The sequence below is a fragment of the Brachyhypopomus gauderio genome, unplaced genomic scaffold, assembly GCF_052324685.1.
Source record: "Brachyhypopomus gauderio isolate BG-103 unplaced genomic scaffold, BGAUD_0.2 sc151, whole genome shotgun sequence".
Taxonomy (NCBI): domain Eukaryota; kingdom Metazoa; phylum Chordata; class Actinopteri; order Gymnotiformes; family Hypopomidae; genus Brachyhypopomus; species Brachyhypopomus gauderio.
Window position 1 is genome coordinate 11,276 of NW_027506972.1, and position 21,225 is coordinate 32,500.

At 46.0% G+C, this 21,225-nt stretch overlaps 2 protein-coding genes across 2 annotated transcripts in view; both read left to right on the forward strand.

The window, feature by feature from the left end:
- The first annotated feature begins 299 nt into the window (after positions 1–299).
- Positions 300–6,598, forward strand: erich1 (glutamate rich 1). Its single transcript, XM_076994555.1, has 3 exons — positions 300–792; positions 1,824–2,018; positions 5,996–6,598. Exons 1-3 carry the CDS (start codon positions 300–302, stop codon positions 6,073–6,075), a joined length of 768 nt encoding a protein of 255 aa, XP_076850670.1. The 3' UTR covers positions 6,076–6,598.
- A 7,899-nt stretch (positions 6,599–14,497) lies between these two features.
- Positions 14,498–21,225, forward strand: part of LOC143500451 (cytospin-A) — a 27,569-nt gene continuing 20,841 nt past the window's right edge. The window contains exons 1-2 of the mRNA XM_076994556.1: positions 14,498–14,910; positions 16,530–16,593. Coding sequence (XP_076850671.1) covers positions 16,554–16,593 — 40 coding nt within the window. The 5' untranslated portion in view covers positions 14,498–14,910; positions 16,530–16,553. The remainder of the gene's footprint in view (positions 14,911–16,529; positions 16,594–21,225) is intronic.

Genomic DNA, 21,225 nt, shown 5'->3' on the forward strand with positions numbered 1-21,225 from the left:
TGCCTACATGTGCTGAGTTACTGCCATGTGATTGGCTGATTAGATATTTGTGTTTTCGAGCAATTGAACAGGTGAACCTAATAACGTGTGTGTGTGTGTGTGTGTGTGTGTGTGTGTGTGTGTGTGTGTGTGTGTGTGTGTGTGTGTGCGTGTGTGCACAGCTAATGAAGGTCCTCTGTCCATTTCTCTGGAAACCTTCAACTCTTCTCACAGTTACTCACCCGGAATATTCGTTTATCTCACACACACACACACACACACACACACACACACACACACACACACACACACATTTAAGGATGCAGTTATGTGGGACTGAAGTGTTCTTGTACTTTTCAGCTGATCTTTCAGGTTCAGATGATCACAGTGGTACTGAGGACGAAGACCCCATAACGAGGAGGAGGAGGAGGAGGCGAAGGAGGAAGAGGAAGGCAGGCGTGGTCTCTGAGCCCGGTGAAGCAGGGGCAAGAGAAACACCTCCACAAGGGGGCGCTACAGCGCCACTACCAGAAGGACCCGAGGGAGGGAACAAGCCGGAACCACACAGCGCCGAGGGCCCAGAGAGACTCAGCAGAAATAAGAAGAGGAAGATGAAGAAGAAACGTCACAAAGAGAAGCTCGTCTCCCTGGGGCTGGTGCCACGGCCCAGGGCACTAGAGTTCACCTACACACACGGCGGTGAGGACCAGGGGGTGGAAGACCACGCCGAAGAAACCCAGCAGAACCTGGATGAGATTGTAGATGAGATTGAAGCGTTCCTCAGAAGCACGATGGACCTCTGCCTGTCTGATCGTACGTCTATATCCTAATGAATCACACAGATTAACGTCGGGCGCTTTATACATTAAGACTAAAAACGATACTTGGTGTTATTTTAATGTATTTAAGCTTTTTAATTACAGTGAACAAGATTGGCCGGTGCTATGGAAACGGATCTCTTAGGGCGTTTTGGCTACCACACAACATTCAGCATTCAGAGTGTTACACCTCAGCAGTGAGCACACGCGTCTCTACATGTAAATGGGCTTGAGTGATTGCTCTTAGGTTAATTAAAACACAGGAGCAGGAGAGGAACTCTGAAACCTTTCATCCTGCTCTAACACTTCCTCACATCTACTCAGTCACTCATTCTGTAGCTCACACACACACACACACACTCCTGCTCTCCCTTTCACACACATCAATACCTTCTCACACACACACTCATCTCGTCACACTCAAACTGTGACACATGCGCTCTCTTTCTCTCTCCCTGTCTCTCTCTCCCTGTCTCTGTCTGTCTGTCTCTCTCTCTCTCCCTCTCTCTCTCTCTCTCTCTCTCATGCACACTGACCTCTATACTGAGCTGCATAATGTGAGTAACCTAAAGTGACACAGAGCAGTACTGGTTGCTACGCTCTGTCCTATTGGAAACTGCTGAAGCCCACTGAATTATTGAATTATACTGTGCTGTCCAATTTTAAGGAAAGTTTTAATCCTAAAAAACAATGGACAATGAACTCCAGTGTTCGGGCAGATGATCACATACAGTTCCAGCTTTAACCCTTAATCTAACACACCTGCCTCCAATGTTCAGATGGCGTCTGATTGGCTGAAGCAGGGTCATGTGCAGGTCTGAAACATCACAGTCATCGTTAATATATTTGGTGTGGTCTCTGAATGAGTGAGTGCTCTTCTGTGCCTGGAGACCCAGAGTGATGGCTGAACATACTCCAGATCTGCTCAATGCTGCCCTTGTGTGTCACAGAGCTAAACTGTAGAGGTAGATCTCAAGAAGAGCTTTACTAACCGGTGTTTCTTCCTCCTCCTCTTCCTCCCCGCAGGGTCCAGTGGCGTAGGCCGGCCGTCTCTCGCTGCTGATGTAGCAGAGTCGTTGTTCGCTCGTATGTCTGACAGGACGCTGCCCCCTACTGGACTGACCGGTTTGTGCAGGCTTGGGGCTCTGCTGGCTCAGAGGGATGTGGGAAAGTTAAACGCAGCCCTACAGGAGTTCAGCAGCACCTCCACACTGTCCACAGGTGAGTGGCCACACACACAGAGTGAGGGCAAGTCTTCTGCGTTCAGGCTACTCTGTAAGCTACAGCTGTTCTGTGTAATTCCCATTTTTACCCATAAATGTACACTTAATCGTCCATAATTAATGAATTAAAAAGAAAAACTGAAGTATCCTGTGGTCTAAAGTGTTCAGATCCTTCACTCGGTGGTCTGTAGAAGAGCCTTTAGCAGCAGTTGCAGCTGTATCTTGTATCTTCAGGTGTTGCACTCCTGAAGTTGAGCAGGTCGTCCCATTCCAGTCCCATGGCTGATCTTCACAAGCTCCATCAGACTGGATGGCGAGCGTCTGTAAACTGCCATCTTCAGGCCTGTTTTAAGATGTTTTATGTGGTTTATAACAGTGCCATTTAATCATTCCACTCTGCCACAAAGGCCTGTTTTATGGAGTACTGCAGAGATGGTGGTTCATCCTACAGGTTCTCCCATCTCTGGCCAGGGCTTTAGGAGATCTTTCAGAGTGAACATTTGGTTTGTCTCACCTCTCTGACCAAGGTGCCCAGATGCCCAATTTGGCCGGACAGCCAACTCCAGGAAGGTCCAGGGTTGTCTGGAAAGGTCTGTAGTTGTCTAGGAAGGTCCAGGGTTGTCCGGAAAGGTCTGTGGTTGTCTAGGAAGGTCTGTGGTTGTTTGCAAGGTCCAGGGTTGTCTAGGAAGGTCCAGGGTTGTGCAGAGCTTCATATATTTCAGAATGACTGAGGCCAATGTGTTATTCCTATCCGAACTGTGTCTAGTTCAGGTGTCAGTTCAGACTCCTACAGGTGGACTCCACCTGAGTTCTGCACATATCTCAAGGATAATGAAAGCAAACATGGTGTGTTGAGCCTCACCACAGTCTGGAGTGGAGAGTAAAGGATGTGAACACCTTTCTTAAGAAGATATTTAGTTTACCCCCCCCCCCCCCCCCCCCCCCCCCCCCACACACACACACACACAAACATAGAGGCCAGTGAGGGCTGGAACAGTATACACAGAGCACAGGGCACTGTCTGAATTCAGTACAGTACAGATGCCTGCAGAAGCAGTTTACAGCTGCTTGAACGGACATGTATGACAGTGTAAAAGGTAGTGCTATAGCTGAAACAACAGTTCAGACCCCCAACATCTCTCAACCAGATCACCCAACCGAGTCACCCAACCAGATCACCCAACCGAGTCACCCAACCAGATCACCCAACCGAGTCACCCAAACAGATCACCCAACCGAGTCACCCAAACAGATCACCCAATTAATTCCGTCAGATGTCAGCTTTATAATGTTCATCATAAGGCCTGGCAAGGCTAAATTAACCAGTGTGAAGGAGACAGAATATTCTAAATATACTTCCAAGAAATCAAACACCAGTAGTAGATCCCAGCACAGGAGAAGTTGGGGCGCCCTGGCCTGGGTTTGTTCAATATCTTCTTTGTAAAATCCAAAGCTATAATTGCTACAACTATAAATATTTTTTGAGGTGTTGTCTTGAGTACCTATAAATAATTTCAGACTAAAAGTATAATTAGATCATTAGATTATTATTAGTATGTAGAGTGTAATTAGATTTTTGCTTTTTTTTTGTAAAGAAAATGCAATGAACTCGTGGCTTTTTCAGACAGATCCATGGTATGGGTGTATCTCCAAGGATACTCCTCATACACCATTATGATCTTTACACCGTAAGCACTACTGCTGGGTGAATTATTTATCTTAATTACAATTTTTTTTGTAATAAATGCAAGGAAAAGTGGCCCAAGACCCACATCTCTCTCCATGTTCATTAAACTGTAAACTTTAAGGCTGCAGGGAAAAGTGTTTTAATTGTGATATTCATCGCTCTGTTCATTTTGAAGACTTGCTCAAAGTTTGGCTTGTTTGGGAGTGCAAAGCTGAGTGAAAGTCTTTCGGTCTTGGAACATTAACTAAACAGCATGAATGAAAATCAATGGCTGTTCCACATAATTGAACACGTCATTTGGCATATTACAGCAGGGTTATGGTGTCATTACTGTCAGGAATCGCTCACTGAACGATTCAGAAGTAGGTCAGACGTCATTAGGGATCATCGGCGCCTCCGTTCCGCCTCTTCTGTGTGACTGAAGGCCGTTCTGCCAGATGTCAACACGGAGACGAAGTTTGTGGGGTGCTCAGACCAGCTAAAGATTGGTGCCATTCCTGCAGGTCTATGTTAGGACACTATCTCCAATCACGTTGCCACACTGCAGACGGTCCTGGAAGGTCTTTATCTCAGGTTGGTCCCTCCAGGGTGTCACTCTTCTGAGATGTGTTCCCAGTCTCTCTCCCAGTCTCTCTCCCAGTCTTTCTCCCAGTCTTTCTCCCAGTCTCTCTCCCACACCTGTTCCCTCCCTCAGGATGCACCAGGGCGTCACTGGTCCCTGCCCTGTGTGTGTCGAGGTTCAGTAATTAAAATGGTACGCAGGGGTTTAGAAAAAGTCTGTTTTTGTTGTTTGTGTGCATATGTTAACTGTATGGTTAATCCCTGTTGAACCTGTTCCCACAGGCCTTGCTCTCTAAATGCCAATATTCTATTTGAGTGTTTACAAGCGATGCAGAGATGAGGCGGGCGGCCAGGGTGGCGTCCTGCTGCTCTGTGCTTCTCGCTCTGATGCTGAGCTGTTGACACATTAGAGGAACGTCCTGCACCATAGATATTAATGCATCAGATGGTGTATTTCAGCTGAGTTTCAGAGGGAAAAGGGGAAATAGTCTGACCGTAGCTGTTAAATCACATTCTCCCTCACACACCCACAGAACACAGGGTTTTACACGCACACACACACACACACACACACACACACACACACACACACACACACACACACACACTTCCAAGAGTCACTCGGAGTAATGGAGGTATAACAATCCGATATGTTTTATGCAGACTGCACATGGTAATAGAAGACCACCTGAAGGTGTGACTGATTGATTTTTAAGGGTGCTGTACCCTTTCTTCAGAGAATGGCTTCACATAATAGCCCTAAATACAGTTTTATATTCAATAGAATTGGGTCCGAACAACTAATTCAATGTTCAAGCACAAAAATGACTGTATTAAGTGTTAAATTATGTGTTTGGGGGGATGTAAGGGTTCTACCTTTAATTTTTTTTTTCCTTTTTATAGACAGCACACAGGTGTCCTCCTGTTGATGTGCAAAATGCTTTTAGGAACTCTAATCTTCCACAGGTGGATCAATGCAGTGTTCATGAACCTCTGGGCAATTAATTTCATTTTATGGTGAGATCTGGGGAGAACAGAAATCTTCTAAATGGTATAATTTACCTGGTGGTATTTTTGCTGTTTTGCACTTGATTGGAATGTTGTGGGTAGTGATGGGTTTGTGCACATCACTGCTTACTGCATTGGTGACCACGTGAAATGGAACGTGTCCAGATCAAGTGGACACGTGAAATGGAACGTGTCCAGATCAAGTGGACACGTGAAATGGAACGTGTCCAGATCAAGTGGACACGTGAAATGGAACGTGTCCAAATCAAGTGGACACGTGAAATGGAACGTGTCCAGATCAAGTGGACACGTAGATCAAGTGGACACGTGAAATGGAACGTGTCCAGATCAAGTGGACACGTGAAATGGAACGTGTCCAGATCAAGTGGACACGTAGATCAAGTGGACACGTGAAATGGAACGTGTCCAGATCAAGTGGACAAGTGAAATGGAACGTGTCCAGATCAAGTGGACACGTGCTTGTGGGACGGCCATTTGTAATTTTCCTTTGGCACCTGAGGACAACACAGTGCCCTGATAGATGGACATACTCCGCCTCTAGTTTCTTTAACAGAAGAAACTGGATTTTAACTGGGTCTCTCTCTCTCTCTCTCTCTCTCTCTCCCCTACCTCTCTCTGTCAATCTCTCCATCTCTGTCTTTCTTTCTCTCTCTCCCTACCTCTTTCTGTCCATCTCTCTCTCTCCCTCTCTCTCACAGCTGAAACTGCAGTAGTCTGTACTCTCTTCCACTACTGGATAACAGACATTCTCCCCGTGCAGAAGGAGAGGAATTCATGACAGCGCCCCCTAGCTGCTGAGAGAGTCTTCCTCCAGCGTCCCTGCTTCAGCTCACCCAGAGAGCCCAAAACACGAGCCCTGTTCTGGGAGGACACGCCCCTGAGCCCCCAGCACACTTTAAACGCCCACCAAGACACAAACCCCACAGCAAACACCCTGTAGCTACCGACATGGCTTTCTAAACGCAGATGAACCTGGCCAGGCCTAAAATAAATACAGTAGAACACAAGAGTGTGATTTAAACTGAGACTAGACTAGATTTATCCGGCCCATGTGAGATTAAGTTTCACTGTGGAGACGTCTGAGGCCCTGAGCACGGGAGACGACTGGAGGACACTGCAGTGGGACGCCAGGTCCCGTCTGAGAATGTCTCCATATTGGGCCTCTTTGGTTTCCTTTAACCCCTTTAAACCTTCACTGTCTCTCCAATGTTGTTCTTTTCTTCGTTCTTTTATACTTAATTGCACCACAATGTTGATACAATAAATAAATTGCGTGGAACCATATTGGTTCAGAAACTTAACGCTGCCTCCCGTCATTTCCATGAACCTGCACGTTTCCTGACCTTCAGATCCAGACCCTCCGTCGCTCTGGTTTTCTTCGCTGCATCAGCTATGTGCTTGCTGACCTCTGAAGAAGAGCACGTTATCACGGCGCCGGTATCGATCGAGCCGACCGAGGCCCACGCTGCTCCCTGCTGGCCGTTTAGGTGAAAGCAGCAGCTCATGACGAGGACCTCCAGATTAGCCTCTTAGCGGCTAATTATCTTAGCAGCAAATGTCAGCAAGCCCTTCGCCAGTCCCCGTCCTCAATGTTTAGATGGTGACATTTAGGCTCACACACTCATTATTTCCTCCTCCGCGCACACACACCCCGTGGCACCTGCAGTGCAGCGCTGAAGGTCACCCTGAGAGCAGCCATGGCATACTGATGAACCTGTACAAAGGGTTTACCCTACTGGTTTTCCTGGAACGTCCTGGTGTGGAAATTAACGCTCCTCGCAAGACTGAACCGAGCGTGTCCAGTCACAGGCCGAATCAAACGAGCAGCCTGCTGTAGATCGACTTCATGATAAGCAGCGTTCACATGGACGGCCAGCAGTGTTGTATGGTCTTTCTGTGTTGGTGACGGTCAACTCGTCCCCATTTGGGTTCCGTGACCCCTCAGGTGCCTGAACAAGTCCGTACTACGAATAGTGATACATCCACGTAGTCAGTGACGACATGCAGGTTACATCAAACTGCAAGATTACAGCATCACACACATGTTCTCGGACCTGACATTTCTTGATCTGAAGTCCTACGAAGTCCTACTAATAAAGAATCATTTACAAGTAAGGCAGTTCTGCTATTTCCGTTGGATCAGAACAGACTTTCTGAGCTCTGGTCTGCTCCGCTCTGATCTCTGAAGAAGAACTTGTAGTAATGGTCAGAACAGGCAGTGATGGCTCAGACGTAATCCAGTCGTCATGGCTGTTTCTTGCTGACAAAAGCAACGGTTCATTACTGTTTGTTTTTTTTTAAGACGTTACCATCATGATCATACTAACACACATGACAAAAAGCAATTAAAAAGTAAGAAAACGATCATACAGCCTTGCGTCTAAATGTGTATAGCAGCTGTCACTGAGCTCAAGGATGGAGTCCATTACAAGGCCTGTTGACTGTAAGTACACACCTGCTGAACAGGTAAATGGTAGCAGGCTGAGGACGTGGCAGGGAGACGCAGAGACGCCGAGCTAGGGTTAGCCCTAACCCTAGCTGAGCTCCTGGACATTAGCAGGACGCTCAGGCCTCTCCGACCCTTTGTGGTTTGTTGTGCCTAGAATAGCGCTACTGCCATCAGTCTTGTGATTATGCACAAATTAAAAATTAACTTCATCTACCTCATATTTTGACATTTATAATATTCATGTTATTTTGAACTCTAAAGCAAACGGTGAGGCTGTGTTTGGAGAAGGGGCTTCAATGTTTGTGTTGTTCAAGGAGGATGCCATTTTTACCGGGTCTGAATATCACTCACTTTGTGCTGGAACACACAGATGCTCTGCTCCCCAAATCTCAATTTCCAGTTTAAAAAAGGACTTGATTGTTTTCATGTCTGGTTTTTCCAGCACAATGTGCATTTCTGTCACGTGTGTTTTAATGAACCCTGATCTCTGTTCGCTGGTGTATCTGCAGCTGTTCTGGTCTCCTTCACTCACTTTCCCTCCGCTCGCCGTTTATAAACCGCTCGCTCGGTTGGGTCCGTTTCATCCGTGAGCTCGGTAGACATTTCGCGCAGGGCTGTTACTTTTACTCGTGCACCATGACTGCTATTATGAAAAAGTGCTATTGGAGTCAGAAGAGGACCAGACTTAAAATAGTTCATCTGAACAACAGACTGAAACCAGCCTCTTTACATGGCTTGTTTTGCTTTTATTAATTCACCTGTCTTGGGGAGCTTATTACACAAATACTCCTTCCTCTGATCTATACCTGTTTTTTTATCATTAAATCTACTTCATGCTTCAACTGTCAGTGACACTCCCTCCTGACTGTTGGAGCTAAACAAACTGCAGACTTCAGCCGGTACAGTCTAATTAGTTGCCTTTGAATTTCACACAATCGATATGCTGACTGAGGGGCTCGGCTTCGTGGACTCACTATAGTACACCGGGAAACATCAACTGGTCTACAGCGTGCACAAGCACCCGTGGTCTATTAAAGGCCCGGCTCTGGGTGGCCAGAGAATTCAGTTATGGCAAACTGGTACAATATCCACCCTTGGCTTGAATATATTGAGGTCGTTCTAAGAATCAGGAAGAATAAATGCAATCGGTCACTAGGCTACATTGTCTTAAATGTGTCTGTATGTAATTGCATGGGACATTTTGGTAAGGAGACAGAGAACCGTGAGTTTCACTAATAACCCCTCACCACCAATCTCCAACCCATGAAAGCTACAAGACCTAAACTGAAATATCACATTAGGGATTAATGCCTTACGAGTCATTTACATATTCACATCTTCAATTAAGGCATTTCTAAAGCCATTTACAAGTTTAGCATTTATTTTTACTTCTGACGTGTTTTACTTCACCCCGTCCTGCACAATCTTCACTGGCTTCACAGAAAACAAATAAAAGGTTTCAAGATATCGGTCCTAACCTGTAAAGTACGTTAATGTGTTTAATGGATAGTCTGCACTGTTACATGGCACATTTCAGCACTTAGCATTTTCTGTGAAGGACAGTCTACACTCAGTCCTCATTTCAGGTCTTATCAGTGTCCCAGGCGACGACCCAGATACAAGTATATTAACACCCCAAAGGAGAACTTCAGAGCTGGGAGTGTGAATGACTGGAGGCCCCGCCCTCGGAGCCCAGGGTATTAGCATGCAGAAGCAGAGCTCAGGAAATGGGAAGTATTAGACCAAGAGCGGAGAGGCTGTACTATGTTATATTAAAACCCAATGGCGAAGCCTCAGTCTTGGGGGGATTCGACGTCTGGGCAGGAATGAGGGAGCAGCATACAAAACAGAATCTGATCTGTGCACCAGCTGCTTCCGGACACATTACTGCAGAGCAGAGGTTTCTCTATGAGGCAAGAAAGTGATGTTTACAGGTGTGACTGTGTGATGGGACCAGCCCAACACCTGCACGCAGTACGGTCCCCGCCCACTTCCGTGCGACTGGCGGAGCCACTCAAAGTCAAACGTGGCTGACCTCTGTTCTTCTGTGCTATTCAGTCACAGCCACGTTCACGGCCTCAGTCGTGTGGTCTGCTCTGACCTGTCTTCACTGCTGCCTCTGTGACCCACCGCTGCCCAGACGCTTTCCAACCTCTCTGCCTGCTGACAGACGCTCAACTCTTCAGAGCAGTTCAGATGACCTCCCTGTCCCTGCTTCACCTTGTCCTGCTGTGTCCTGGGCTCTGCTAGCTGAGATTTACCCCTGGAGCACGTGAATGCCACCATCACCAGCTCAGCCAGCTTTTCTCACAACTACACCCCCACAATTCCCCTCCACAACTGTGACCATGGATCACAACCCTAACCCCTAACACCTAACCCCTAACACTAACCCAAATCCAAGGCTGTCAGGAACTTTCTTCTTCTACTCTCAGGTGATATACACAGTGAGTTAGCATAACAAGGAAATAAGTCTGTGGCCCTCACATAGACACACAACTAAGGTGTATCTTCAGGGAAGCTCTCTCAGGGGAACCCTGAAGTCCTGGCCTGAGTTAGAGAGACTACAGACATCACATTGACTACAGAAGCATTCTAGATACTGCAGGACTCCCTCCCTACTGGAGACCTGGGTATGCACGCTACCTGCAGCTCTGTGAGTTAGCTAACCACCAGTTAGTATTTGAATATGTGATTTAGCTAACCACCAGTTAGTATTTGAATATGTGAGTTAGCTAACCACCAGATAGTATTTGAATATGTGATTTAGCTAACCACCAGTTAGTATGTGAATATGTGAGTTAGCTAACCACCAGTTAGTATTTGAATATGTGAGTTAGATAATCACCAATTAGTATTTGAATATTCATGGACATTTTGTTTTCCTGTTGTGTTTGTATAAATTCTCTACACTAGGTCTAGGACATAGCACTAGGACAAAAATCACACAAAAAGTCTAGTTGTTACACAAAATGATTTAGATCTTGGGACCTCAGTCTGAAATGTACCAATTTCTTCAGGTATTTGTATTCATCTGTTGTAAACTTCCAGACTGTCATGTTTGCATTGAAACAGCTTACGCAGAGACTACAGGTACAGAAGAGACACAGAGCTGAACAATAAAATAATAATGTAAATGTGCCATATTTGTCAATTGTGATTTTTTTTTTCACCAATCAAAATTTGTCCTCCGCTTTTTACCCATCTGTGCAGATAGAACACACACACACACACAGTAGTGATTACTAGGGGGCTGTGGTGCACAACTGCCCAGAGCGGTGGGCAGCCCTAGCCCGGCACCCGGGGAGCAGTTGGGGTTAGGTGCCTTGCTCAAGGGCACTTCAGTCATGGCCTCGGGTCTGGGAATCAAACCCACAACCCTCTGGTCACAAGACCAGTTCCCTACCACAGGACCATGGCTGCCCCAATACTTCCTCTATCGGAGTAAACATTACAAACAAACAATGCCATGACATCACCTGAGATGACATCATCTGCTCCCTCTGAACTCCTGCTTCCTGTCTGAGGTCCTGTAAACGCACCTCTTCTTCCTGTCTGAGGTCCTGTAAAAACACCTCTTCTTCCTGTCTGAGGTCCTGTAAACGCACCTCTTCTTCATGTCTGAGGTCCTGTAAACACACCTCTTCTTCCTGTCTGAGGTCCTGTAAACACACCTCTTCTTCCTGTCTGAGGTCCTGTAAACGCACCTCTTCTTCCTGTCTGAGGTCCTGTAAAAACACCTCTTCTTCCTGTCTGAGGTCCTGTAAACGCACCTCTTCTTCCTGTCTGAGGTCCTGTAAACACACCTCTTCTTCCTGTCTGAGGTCCTGTAAACACACCTCTTCTTCCTGTCTGAGGTCCTGTAAACGCACCTCTTCTTCCTGTCTGAGGTCCTGTAAACGCACCTCTTCTTCCTGTCTGAGGTCCTGTAAACGCACCTCTTCTTCCTGTCTGAGGTCCTGTAAACGCACCTCTTCTTCCTGTCTGAGGTCCTGTAAACACACCTCTTCTTCCTGTCTGAGGTCCTGTAAACGCACCTCTTCTTCCTGTCTGAGGTACCTTCTCTTCCACACTAGTGGCGACCTTGTTTGCTGTTTAATGTTCGTCTAGGTGTGAATCGTGGGAGCACGTGAAATGTATCAGGGCATCGGAGCTGTATGTCAACATAACAGCTGTATGTCATCATATTCAGGGACCACAACGGTTGAGGTCTGGAGGGGTTGGTTTTCCAAAACCCCTTTACCCAGGACTCAAACGGCAGATGGGCGGAGCCAAGCAGCTGTGATTACAAAGTCCACAAGTACATTTGGGTCTGAGAGCAGGAACAGCTGCATTTGATTGCTGTCAGGACTGATTAGTGCCGCATTTATAAAAGCTGTGGAGGAATTTAGGGACAGCTATTGTTCGAGCATGTGAGGAGACACACACGTGTGGAGACACACACACGTGAGGAGACACATACGTGAAGAGACACTCACTATGCCACACACACACACACACACACACACACACACACACCTCCTCCCACACAGCCATGTCTTCAAATGCTTCTCCTCCTCTGGGTTTTCACACCTCTGCATGTCGCTGAATCTGCATCTGAATGCATCATTGTTTTCTCAAGAACACGTCGTCCCCCCACTGACGGAGCGCTTACAGGATTCACCTCAGCAGCGGGAGCAGCACTTAACCGCCTGTGATTTACTGCTGAGTCTCTGATATGACAATGCATATCCTTGTCCAATATTCACAAAAATAGATGTCTTGTTTTGCACTGAAGTATATCCACTGCTAAAGTAAGACAGAGTGTATTTATGTATAGCCACACACTCACACACACACACTCATACACACACTCATACACACACACCCCCAGGCCATGAAGATGAGGCCTGACTGCTGGATGCATTGCCAGTGGTGTCAGGATGTGGAATTACAGCTCTCAATGACTGTTTCCACCTCAGTGGTGCAGGGAACAGCGCCCCCACCTGGTCAAGTACACCAGGCAGGTGTCGTCGACAGTTGGACAGAACACTGTGATGCATTTCCAAACATCCTGGTGTTAAGACTGACTAGAACGATTCACTCAGTAACATCTAATAAATATTTGTTAGTCACAACCCCTGCTCCCTAGGGCCCCGCCCCTTGCTCCTTAGGGCCTCGCCCCTTGCTCCCCAGAGTTCCGCCCCCTGCCTTTACCCTGGTTTTGCTCATGGTCCTGGATTCTTTAGTGAGGGCTCTTCAAATCCATTTGAGTTGAATGGACCAGTCGAGTGTTTGTTCAGTAGTATTGAGCCAATGTTTCTTTTTTTAACACCCTGCTGAGTAGCGTACCTACTGAATATGCATGAGTACTTGACCAATCACAGGTGAGGCTGAAACACAACTGGCTAGCGGAGGTCAAGAGGTCCCTGAGTGCTTAAACGAGTCCGCAGAACACGGTGTGTGTACAGAGCAGACCAAAGCACTTCCAAAGTGACATGAACTCAAACTCAACACATCAGGTATTTCCCATCAACACATGTTTTGATGAATGCATACCTTACTGTGACAGGGTCACACCAGAGCTATGATCACTCTGTGTGGGAAGATTTTCTTAACGAGGCTGGTTCTAGTTACAGTTTGCCTTTTTTCAGCCCTGAGGCTTTAAGTTCTAGATGAAAAAGAGATTCCCAGCAAAGAATCTGTGTTGTTTTTAGTCATAGAAACATTTTAGATACATACACATTTCTCCAGTGTAGGTCTTATCATATCTTATTTTATGAACTATGTCTTTGTCAACAGTTACTCCAATCTGATTTTTCATGTGTGTAGGGGGCACTCAGGTCAGGTCAGGTCAGGTCAAGAACAGATGCGTTGAATGGTCAGATCCCTGAGGATATAATAGGGCATGGTATAATGAAACGCAGTGGTAAACATTATTGCTTTTTGGTCACTCCAGCACTGTATGAAAATGAAATTGCACAGAGCACCAGTCAGTGCCTGAAATTGAGTACCAGTCAGTGCCTGAAATTGAGTACCAGTCAGTGCCTGAAATTGAGCACCAGTCAGTGCCTGAAATTGAGTACCAGTCAGTGCCTGATGTGCTGGTGGCCAGAAGAACTCAATGCACAGACCCATACTGAGAGCGCTTAAGCATGACAGAGACGAGGATTATGGGATTTCTTTCTAAAGAAGTGACAGTCGTTTATGTAGGCTGCCTGTACAGAGAACACTTTGTTCACTTTATGGGTTGCACACTGGTGATTTAAACAAACCAAATTCATCTCATTTTTATAGTCTGTTGAATGAACCTGTATTCCACTTCTCTCTGTCTCTCTCTATTCCTCCCCTCCTCTTCTACATCCCCCCCCCTCTCTCTCTCTCTCTCTCGTGGCAAAGGGACAAACACAAAGCACCTTAATGTAGGAGATTTTCTGAAAAGCATCCCAGTGTAAAATTTCATTACTTTTTTTCATTTCTTTTTTCCAAATAGGTTGTTGTATGCTTTCCTTGTGTGCTGTCAAAAATACAACAATAAAAAAAGGTTCAAGACAGAAATTCATTACTCAAGTGTGTGTCTTGTTACTTACGCGAAGACTGGTCGTGGGTATTTCTAATCGTCTGTAGTCTGGTACCTTTACCGCACATGCGCAGTCGACACAGTCCATTCTAATGCAACTGCGCCCTCTGTTGACAACTACATTAATAGCTCAATTTTTAAGAGTTTCACGTGAAGGTAGAAATGAAGCAAAGTGAGCACGAAACGTGAGCACGACACCGGCGTCTTCAGTACAGGTCGGAGAAAGACCAACATACAGTAACTGTGCTTCTAGTCCATTTAGTTTTGCCATCAGAAGGTGTAATTTTCGCTAAGGCCGACCCGGTCCGTGGTGAAGGTTCTGCCGGGTGTGAGAGCTTCCCTCCTCCATCCTGTGGTTTCCCTCATCCCCTAATGAGGGCGCACGGCAACAAATTTCACTCCTGCACTTCAGGCGAGATTACAACCCGCTCTCTCCCCTCAGAAGTGTTCACAACTCTCCGCCGAGCAGCTGCAGTGCGCGGCGGGCCCGAGTGAGCCGGACACCCACGGGGCGGTTCCGACTGGGCTGCAGTTCAACTGGAGATGCGCGCTGGACGTCCGCAGACAGACGCGTGTAGAAACTGGTTGGATACCTCCTCGAAAAGGTTAGTAATGAACTTGTTTTATGACTTAAGTTAGGCGTATGTGTGCGTTATTAAAGAGGCGTTATCTCATTTTGACCTTTTATAAATGTTCTGCTTAAATTTTATATTATGGGCCACACTCCGTTTTGGTTAAAAGAGGTTCTGTCATTTATTGCTTCCCAGTTACTGTATGTTGGACTATATATAAGAAACACACTTTGTCACAAAGTGGGCACTAAAATCAAAGGTTTCGTTGCATGAGGCTGTTATGCGTTTACTGGTTTTCCTGCGCACACGTAGCTGCTTCAGCTCATTAAGTTTTAAGTGTGTTTGTGCTTGAAGTTGCGACACTTCAGCCCTGCAGCACGGGAGCGCGCACCCCCTCCTGCTCGTGCCCGAGCTGGGCTGCCTGGCGCGTGGCCCTCTCGGTGCTCGTTCATTCATATGCTCATGTCTTTGTTTCCTTATTTGTTATTATTTGTTTGTTAGTTAGTGCTATTGATCAGTGCTAAATGGGAGATAATGTTGGATATGTTGGATATTTGGAGTTTCAGCCAGTGCTGCTCATAAACCATATCGGATGTCTTTTTGAAATGTTTTTAGCATGACTGTGGTTGTGATCAGACTCCCCACCCCTGCAGCGAGTCGGAGTGTTTTTAACGGCACGGCTGGGCTGGGCATCGCCAAGGAACCGTCTACAAGACTTGTCTGACAGGAACTTTGATATTTTAAGGCACAAACACATTAACATTCTGAATATGTAGTTTAACTGACAGGATCGATTTCAGCCTAATTGTCTGATACTTGTGCAGTCCAAGACACTTTAGTCCAGTCCATCATGCTAGGCAGCCTTTTAATTATTTTAGAACGCATGAAATTAATATTTGATTGTGGGTAGCTGATTGTAGATCAGCATTAACTGTGAGTCAGTGTTCGTCTGTCAGTGGCTGCGTCCAGGAGTGGGTCAGTGTTCAAACGTGGTCGTCCACCTTTGCATCTCTATGCAAATTCAGCCAGTCTCATTCAAATCTCCCCCAGAAAGGCTGGCAGCATGCTTCCTTCCGCATTCAGACCCCTCCCACTCCCACTGACACGCCCCCCCCAACCACAACACGAGTGGTCGTGTAGCAACATCACCAACATTCCCTCAGCGAACCCTGAGCCCGACGTGGAGAGAGAACTTGGACACAGAGATACTGATTCAATAGAAAATGATCAGTGTTCCTGATAAGGATGAATCATATCTGGGTTAAACTTACGAACTGTGTACTGTGTCTGTGCGTGTCCATGCTTGTAATAGAGGGAGAAAAAGTCTGGGATTTGGTTAGTTAATGTGTTATCTGTTTAACTTATAGTTAAATAGTTTAATAGATTAGTTTAACTTAATCAAACGCACACAAATCTTCCTTCCCTGTTTTCCCTAAAGCTGCCAGTGTGTTTTAACACCACATTGTTTAAATCCGTATCATTATACTGAAACCACTGTTTTTGAACATTTTTAACACTTGACACACATAGATTCGAGACATGTCCTTCAACGCTTCCAGAAACTTCCTCCAGCCTTGTGACAAATTACATGTCAGGGTTACTGACTCTGTTGTAAATTCTCTGGGAAACCAGTAACATGTTTGACCTCACAGGGAAGACATCAACAGATTTGCATCATGGGAAACTATCCTGCCAAGGAACGCAATGGAGCCCCAGGTAACATACCAAGTAATGCAACACAGACACACACACCAATGCTGTAATACAAGTAACACATACACACCAAGTAACGCTGTAATGCAAGTAACACACACCAAGTAATACTGTTCTACACTACACACACACACACACACACACACTTACACCAAGGCTATTCTCCACTCTACACACCCCAAAGACAGGACCCAGGGTTTTTCAGAGTTTAACCCTGATAACATACTGCTGATTGGAATTCAGCACCCAGTGATCACCTCATTCTGAAACCAGGATGAGACATTTTACTGGCACCCGCCCGCACCCCATAACAAATGTAATATTCCAGCCAAACACACACACACACACACACCACTCTGAGAAATGTGAGCCTTCATTCAATGCTCAATTTGACCTCATGAGATGAGGCCATGAAGTCACCCACAGTAAAACCCTCTTTAACATAAACATACACACACACACACACACAGACATACACACATACACACACACACAGACATACACACATACACACACACACAGACATACACACACACACACACACAGACATACACGCACACACACACACACACACACATATATATATATATATATATATATGCCCAGGCATATATGCACCAACTCTGTGTCTCTCTCTTCCTCCCTGACGCACACACATTTTGCTGAGCAACCTTGCCAACATGCAGACAAATATCTCACTCCCTTTTTCAGATCATTGTAGGAGAGAAAGAAGAAGAGAGAGAGTGTGAGAGAAAGTGTGTGACAGAAAGAGAAACTACCAGAGACAGAGAGAAACAGAGACAGAGAGAGAAACTACCAGAGACAGAGAGAAACAGAGACAGAGAGAGAAACTACCAGAGACAGAGAGAAACAGAGACAGAGAGAGAAACTACCAGAGACAGAGAGAAACAGAGACACAGAAACTACCAGAGACAGAGAGAAACAGAGAGAGAGAAACTGCCAGAGACAGAGAGAAACTACCAGAGACAGAGAGAGAAACTACTAGAGACAGAGAGAGAGAGAGAAACTACCAAAGAGAAACAGAGAGAGAGAAACTACCAGATACAGAATCTACCAGATACAGAGAAAGAAACTACCAGAGAGAGAAATTACCAGAGACGGAGAGATCAACTCCCAGAGATGAGGGCCTCAAAGCAGTAACAAAAGAGACAAAGAACAAAAGAAAGGCCTAAAAGAGAATATATGACTCGTAAGACACAACAGGATAGAGAAAAAGAGGGAAAAGGGTACGAAGGAGAGAGAGAGAGATGGAGAGGGAGTGACTTACAAAAAACTTGTAAAAAATCAATATGCAAATTTACAATTACAAAAAAGACTAAAATCTTTTAAAAATCACCAAAAACCACCTCTTTTTTCTTTTTTACAGTGCACAATCCATCACTGTAACCCCAAATATTTTCACGTAATTTGTGACGTAATCAATCCTAAAATCTAATGCTATTTCACTCTTCACCAGTCTTCTGAACACAATCCCAGAGATGTTGATGTGACCTTCAATCAGATACTTCCTGCTGATCCCCACAGCCATTTTAGACTGCCCAGGTTTAATGCTGGACATTGTGCTTTCTTATTCTGTGTGTAATTGTACCATATAGAGCGTCATTGTAAAAGCAACACCAAATGGACAGAATAATCATTAAAAGACTAAACAAAGACATCAGCCTGGGGCATCAAACACTGGTGTTTCCATTTAGGGCTTTGACCACTCCTACACCATGACCACTCCTACACCTACTACACCATGACCACTCCTACACCTACTACACCATGACCACTACTACACCTACTACACCATGACCACTACTACACCATGACCACTACTATACCATGACCACTACTACACCATGACCACTACTACACCATGACCACTACAACACCTACTACACCATGACCACTACTACACCATGACCACTCCTACACCATGACCACTATTACACCATGACCACTCCTACACCTATTACACCATGACCACTACTACACCATGACCACTACTACACCTATTACACCATGACCACTACTACACCTATTACACCATGACCACTATTACACCATGACCACTCCTACACCTATTACACAATGACCACTACTACACCTACTACACCATGACCACTACTACACCATGACCACTCCTACACCTATTACACAATGACCACTACTACACCATGACCACTACTACACCTACTACACCATGACCACTACTACACTTATTACACCATGACCACTACTACACCTACTACACCATGACCACTACTACACCATGACCACTCCTACACCATGACCACTACTACACCATGACCACTACTACACCTACTACACCATGACCACTACTACACTTATTACACCATGACCACTACTACACCTACTACACCATGACCACTACTACACCATGACCACTCCTACACCTACTACACCATGACCACTACTACACCATGACCACTCCTACACCATGACCACTACTACACCTACTACACCATGACCACTACTACACCATGACCACTCCTACACCTATTACACCATGACCACTACTACACCTACTACACCATGACCACAAATACATCATGACCACTCCTACACCATGACCACTCCTACAAAATGACCACTACTACACCATGACCACTCCTACACCTACTACACCATGACCACTACTACACCATGACCACTACTACACCTACTACACCATGACCACTACTACACCATGACCACTACTACACCTACTACACCATGACCACTACTACACCATGACCACTCCTACACCTATTACACAATGACCACTACTACACCTACTACACCATGACCACTCCTACACCATGACCACTACTACATCTACTACACCATGACCACTACTACACCATGACCACTCCTACACCATGACCACTCCTACACCATGACCACTACTACACCTACTACACCATGACCACTACTACGCCATGACCACTACTACACCTACTACACCATGACCACTACTACACCATGACCACTCCTACACCATGACCACTACTACACCTATTACACCATGACCACTCCTACACCTACTACACCATGACCACTACTACACCATGGCCACTACTACACCATGGCCACTACTACACCTACTACACCATGACCACTACTACACCATGACCACTACTACACCTACTACACCATGACCACTCCTACACCATGACCACTACTACACCTACTACACCATGACCACTACTACACCATGACCACTCCTACACCATGACCACTACTACACCATGACCACTCCTACACCTATTACACCATGACCACTACTACACCATGACCACTACTACACCTACTACACCATGACCACTACTACACCTACTACACCATGACCACTACTACACCATGGCCACTACTACACCATGACCACTACTACACCATGGCCACTACTACACCTACTACACCATGACCACTACTACACCTACTACACCATGACCACTACTACACCATGGCCACTACTACACCTACTACACCATGACCACTACTACACCATGACCACTACTACACCTACTACACCATGACCACTACTACACCATGACCACTACTACACCTACTACACCATGACCACTACTACACCATGACCACTCCTACACCATGACCACTCCTACACCATGACCACTCCTACACCATGACCACTACTACACCTACTACACCATGACCACTACTACACCATGACTACTAATACACCTACTACACTATGACCACTATTACACCATGACCGCTACTACACCTACTACACCATGACCACTCCTACACCATGACCACTACTACACCTACTACACCATGACCACTACTACACCATGACCACTACTACACCTACTACACCATGACCACTCCTACACCATGACCACTACTACACCTACTACACCATGACCACTACTACACCATGACCACTCCTACACCTACTACACCATGACCACTACTACACCATGACCACTACTACACCTACTACACCATGACCATTCCTACACCATGACCACTCCTACACCATGACCACTACTACACCTACTACACCATGACCACTACTACACCTACTACACCATGACCACTCCTACACCATGACCACTACTACACCATGACCACTCCTACACCTACTACACCATGACCACTACTACACCATGACCACTACTACACCATGGCCACTACTACACCTACTACACCATGACCACTACTACACCATGGCCACTACTACACCTACTACACCATGACCACTACTACACCTACTACACCATGACCACTACTACACCATGGCCACTACTACACCTACTACACCATGGCCACTACTACACCATGACCACTACTACACCATGGCCACTACTACACCTACTACACCATGACCACTACTACACCATGGCCACTACTACACCTACTACACCATGACCACTACTACACCTACTACACCATGACCACTACTACACCATGGCCACTACTACACCTACTACACCATGACCACTACTACACCATGACCACTACTACACCTACTACACCATGACCACTACTACACCATGACCACTCCTACACCATGACCACTCCTACACCATGACCACTACTACACCATGACCACTACTACACCTACTACACCATGACCACTACTACACCTACTACACCATG